We start from the raw sequence: 6,000 nt of genomic DNA on the forward strand, positions 1-6,000 counted from the left end.
TATAGTGAATTGAGTAAGGTAATTTGTGCATACTGCACACACATATTTCATATCACTTTAGCTCATGAAGCTATAAATTCATATGGTGCATACTTCCTATATATTTGTATTTTATAATTATTATTTATTCAAATATTCATGCGTATCCCCAGGATGATTAAAATGATACAGATCTGACTATATCACATAATCAACACACCGACCCAATTTGGAAAGATATGAAGCCTTATATGATTTCAATAACTGACAAATACATAAGTAAGGATAATATATCCATAATGTATTCATTGGTATTAGTAGCTGAAATTATATATTCTATACTAACAGCAGTTTTCAGATGCCATGGAATATATGTCAACAAATAGTTAATGTTATGATTACATAGGAGTACATATCATTGAATGAAGACTTATACAATAATAGTCAGTTTTTTTTTTTTTGTTTGTGGTTTTTTTTCCCCCCAGAGGTGTGTACTGAATAGTAATTTATGAGAGGAATAGACTGTGACAATTTTCATCCAATTAGGAGACTGCTACCAACCACAACTAGGACTCAGATAAACTGAGGACACTGATAGATTATCCTAGAGGCGTGCACTACAGCCTTCAGCTGATTGGTTTAGCATCTCCTTACCTAGGGGTTAAAAGGCAGCACCTGGCAGTGAATCAGGTTTGTCAGTTCACTTGCTGAATCACATTGAGAAAGGCTGTGCAACAGCTGAAACATGTTTGTGTAGTTCAACTTGTTTTTAAACTACTTTTATTACTCAACTTATACCACTTATAATTATTTTTGCTGCATTAACTGTTACCTCATGCTACCCCTGGTACCTGAAGCCGACGGTTCCTGATATCGGCCAAGAATACAGGGGGGTGACATGATAGCAGCAGTGCAGTAATTGTGGTTTACCTTTAGGTAATATATCTGTGTGGGTAATGATAGGTGATGTTTATCACCTTAGTCATTCATTTTTAAATAAATTCCTTAATAAAGATTATAGGTTTTAATACCAGTATATACATTTATTATTCGCTAGCAGATATTTCATGCTGTAATTTTACAGCTTATTACAAGTGATAGGTGTAAGAGTGCTTAATATCCCCTCTATACTCTCCCATTTCCTTTTCCTATTTTTTGTTGGAAAAAACAAAACAAGATTTTTTTACCTAAATATGGCTATTGTAGACTGACAAAAAAAACTTTTTATAATGATAGAGGTATGCGGTGAGTGTTGCTTGATAGGTCTGCAACTGAGGTATCTGCTTCAGCCACCCAGTATGTAAGTACAGCTATAGTGGATTTAAAGTGACATTCCAGGCAAAGATGGAATCCATATGGATGCATTTCAGTTTTTGAATAGGAGCATTTTTGTAATATGCATGTATTAGCAAGAATGCTTCTAATAAAAGCTATAGTTGTTTCAAAAGTGTATTTAAAAAAGATAGTAAACTATGCGGATACGCTATGGTGCATGTGAATAATGCATTAAAATGAATGGAACTTTCATTCATCAGTTCTGTGTATTGTGAGCACAATGTTATCTATATGATACACAAACTAGCGCTGTCTAGCTGGGAAAAATTGTCAAAATGCACTAAGATTAAAGGCGGCCTTCAAGGGCTTAGAAATTGGCATATGAATGTACCTAGGTTTAGCTTTCAACAAAGAATACTAAGAGAATAAAGCAAATTTGATGATAAACTTACATTGGAAAGTTGTTTAAAATTGCATGCCCTATCTGAATTATGAAAGTTTTAATTTTGACTAGACCTTTAAGAAATCGAAGGGCCAGGTAATTCAGCTGCCCTGTGTAGGATAGTAAAAAAAATCAGGAGAAATACTCCTATTATTCAACAGGCATTCATTGTCTGTAAATCTAAATGTACTGGGGAAAAGCAAATATTACACAGAACTACTACTTCTGTTTTGGATATAGCATCCTTGACTATGAATAATACATGAGACTTCCTTATGTTGAGGGCGTTCTATTCCATCTTAACCGCGCCGGGCTTTAGCGCCGTTAGGATGGAATAGAACGTCCTAGCCGTTTGGCTGTCCTGAAGCCAACGACACTTCCTGGATGCGATCACGGTCTGGAGGGTGTGCTTAGCATCATAGGGACGCCCCCCTGATCCGATCCCATCATTGAAATCTCACGATTGCAGGATTTCAATTTAATAACTGGGTTACTTTGTCTACATCGAAACAAAGGGTTAAACAAATGTAAATGTTCCTTTGCTACAGGTGAAAGAATTGAGCTGTAGCGTTAAATACGTAACTTTAGCACACTGAAGAGCTGCACTAATCTCGACGACTCCTAGCACAGCCCAGGGCTCTGTGAAGAGGGTTTAGCGCACTCTAAGCCTCCTATAAGTGCAGCCTGGGGTTCTGTGGAGAAGTGTCAGATTAGCGCTTCTAAAGTAATTTAAAGGAAACAAATTAATTTTGTCAATATTTTAGTTTTTCTTTAAATTTTGTGGTGCATTCATTAGGATTTTTGTTTTGTGAAACCAAAACTAAATATCCGTGTTTTGTTAAAGAATCTGCATTTATAACTAAACAAATGTACACGCCTAGTTTAAAGAATACTTTATCATGATATTTTAGTAGTTCTGACTACATAGTTCCACTATGGCAGAAGTATGTTTGTTTTTGTTTCCCCTTATAACTAGGTTCAGGAGGATACATGTATATCTTTTTCATTTTATATAAAATAGGGCTTCTAAAAATTCCTGTTTACTTAAAAATCAATTTAAATTTTTTTTCATGAAGTAGGCAGTGGTTACAGCTCTTTGATTTGCCTTATTTTCACTTTAAAGGGGTATTGTACTGGAAAATGTGCCTTCCATATGAAAGAGCATCATTTTACACATTTGACTGAACATTTTTAAAGGATCATGTTATCCAATGCAGAATCACTTGACAATGATGCAGCATATTTGTAAAAGTGGACAAAAAAATATATCCCAAAAACATTTTTTTCCTTCATAACTTTGAAATGTTCATGTGATATTTTCTAGTCTGCTTATTATTGATGTGCTGTAACATGTCCCTTCAGTGAAATCTATTTAAATTGAAACGAATACTGAAGTTTTAGTATGTTGTGTCTTACTAGTCGTTGCTGGCTGACAGCTGCCTCTCTACTTTACTGATGGAGAGGGACGTGCCTCTGCAAGTATGACAAAAAAAATGTTGGTTTATGTAGGATACGAACATGAGAAATACATTTTGAAATGCCATTTTTTTTAGACAAGAAAAAAAAATTCAGTACACTGTCTCTTGCAAATCTTCTTCTAGTATAGCAGTAAAGAAGAGTAACAAATTTACAGGTATACCCCGCTCATACAGCGGGTTAGGGACCGGAGCCTCGCTGTAAAGTGAAAACAGCCTTAAAGTGAAACAAGGCAGTTTTAGCTTTCTTTTCACTTGCCAGTGTGTTTAAAAATGTGCAAAACATGTTTGAACTAACTTTATATTAGGGGTGCAATAGTGCTATGTTTAGTTTAACACTCGCACAGCACAGTATTCAATAGAAACTGTACCTGTAAAATAGTTACAATTACTGTAGTAAAACTTGCCAGACTATAGCACTGAGACACAGATTGCACTGTAATGCTGTAAAAAGCGTGAATTGCGCATAGCAAAATGGTGCCAGTCACTTTTCTTGCAATCTCACAAAGATTGCAGCACTGTTTCAAAATTCTTGGAAGTTGAACTTCAGCTCCACAAAGCGATGTATTAGCGAAGCGCTGTAAAGTGAGTTATACCTGTATATCTATTTCCTACAGTTTAGTTTAAAAGTCTGCTTAGATGTGCTATTTCAGCCTTCACTTGTCCAGGGGCCACAATGTGGTTTTTGTGGCTTCCAAGCACTACAAAGTTACCTAGAAAATTTCTTTCAATATTTTTTTTTTATAACAAATGTATATAATTTTATATTGCATTAACGTGTGTGTATAAATTCACATACACAAAATACAATTAAACAAATAAGAAAATACTTTTGTACAATGTTTTTGTTTGTAATGTAAAGTTGCTTAAAAGGTTGTTTGTTTTTCTTCTCTCTCGCCTTTCTCTATGGTCAGGTGTTGTCCTAGGTCAAAACTATCCTAATCGAATAATTCAGAATTTAGAAGAAAGACGGGAACAGTCTTTAAAAGATGTAGTAGAAGTTCGTATGAAGCACAAGGAATACCTAGACAGTGTATCTGGCTGTGACATGGTTCCTATCCCAGATTATCTACTGGCTCTGACCTTGGGTTATTCTGATGATGAAGTCATCAAGACAAGTATGGGTTCCTTCCTGCTGCCTGTCATCACAAGGAAGGAGTTTAAATATAAAACACTGGATCCCAATGCTAAGGACAACCCATACAACACTGTGCTGAAAGGGTACATCAGCCGCAAGCGCGATGAGACCATTGCATACATGAATGAAAAGCATTTTACAGCAAGTACAATCCATGAAGGAGCCCAGAGGTATGAAAGGAGAGAGAGGACTAGCAGGATCATGGAAGGTCTCCCCCAACCCAAAGATCCTAAAAATCAGAGTCGGAGAACTCCCAGGAAAGATCCGTTCACAGTAATACCTCCAGCTTATTTGCATCTTGCTAATTAGTGGATGCACTGAAACGCCATCAATGTTTACAGTTTTCTATTTAATATTTCCAATACAGATATTTATTTTACAATTAACTATTAAATAGTAGATAGTGAATTATTTAAATTCTGTCCTCTGGAGAATTTAAATGTTTAACATGAAAAAATACAGCAAGTCTTTCTTATTGTAATAAAATTATGAACTTTTATATTAAAGGTAAAGACGTTGCACCTAAAAGAATGTGTAAAGCAGATTTGACAAAGCATAAGTCACAGTATCCAAAAAAAATAAAACACTTTCTCAAGCCACTGAGGAATAACTTGTTTGAGCTACCAACAAAGGGCCAGATTATAAGTCGCAAATTAATATTACAAGTCCATGGTAAAACAGAATAAAATGAGACTGTTTAGCACAGCTGAGATCCCTTTAGCATGCGCTATACTTTCAATGGGTATCGCAACAACGTTAAATATTACTCAGTATAAAGACACTGTATTTAATGTAAAATATATATAAAACACATGGAAAACTTTTAAATAAAATACTACTCATATTTAATGTAAAATATATATTTAATATGATATATTATATAATTAAAAATGTATAAAGGCATATGGTATATGTCAAGGTGTTTGACTGGGAAGGGCTCAAAAATATATGTATGTGTGTATACATGTGTTTTAGGTGTGTAAATATGTATGTGCACACGTACATACATACAAACACACATATATATATATATATCACATTTCCTTCTACGTGAAGAACATAGGTATTTCAAGTATTCTTAACGCACCTTTGCCTTTAGCACTGTTGGCCTAGTGTTCTTTCGGGTTAGCGCTAGAGTAAAAGTCAGAAAAGCCTTTTTTTTAGCGTGCCCTATAGAAGTCTATGGGGAAAGGGAGTTGGCACAGTCGTGTTATCTGATCTCCAGATGTTTGCGCGCCTGAGTCTTTCGCTTAAAGGGACACTGTACCCAAAAAAATTATTTTGTGATTCAGATTGAGCATGAAATTTTAAGCAACTATCTTATTTACTCCTATTATCAAATTTTCTTCATTCTCTTGGTATCTTTATTTGAAATGCAAGAATGTAAGTTTAGATGTCGGCCCATTTTTGGTGAACAACCTGGGTTGTCCTTGCTGATTGGTGGATAAATTCATCCATCAATAAAAAAGTGCTGTCCAGAGTTCTGAAACCAAAATAAAAGCTTATATGCCTTCTTTTTCAAATAATGATAGCAAGAGAACGAAGAAAAAACAGAATTTATGCTTACCTGATAAATTACTTTCTCTTGCGGTGTATCCAGTCAACGGATTCATCCATTACTTGTGGGATATTCTCATTCCCTACAGGAAGTGGCAAAGAGAGCACACAGCAGAGCTGTCCATATAGCTGTC

General features: G+C 35.1%; 1 protein-coding gene across 2 annotated transcripts in view; it reads left to right on the forward strand.

Moving 5' to 3' along the window:
- The window catches only part of LOC128647945 (deoxyribodipyrimidine photo-lyase), a 65,029-nt gene extending 60,121 nt beyond the window's left edge, over positions 1 to 4,908 (forward strand). For both annotated transcript variants that reach the window (XM_053700628.1, XM_053700632.1), the window contains one exon: positions 4,086 to 4,908. In XM_053700628.1, the coding sequence (XP_053556603.1) occupies positions 4,086 to 4,618 (533 nt within the window). In that variant the 3' untranslated portion in view covers positions 4,619 to 4,908. The remainder of the gene's footprint in view (positions 1 to 4,085) is intronic.
- Positions 4,909 to 6,000: the final 1,092 nt, after the last annotated feature.

The sequence above is a fragment of the Bombina bombina genome, chromosome 1 (assembly GCF_027579735.1).
Source record: "Bombina bombina isolate aBomBom1 chromosome 1, aBomBom1.pri, whole genome shotgun sequence".
NCBI lineage: Eukaryota > Metazoa > Chordata > Amphibia > Anura > Bombinatoridae > Bombina > Bombina bombina.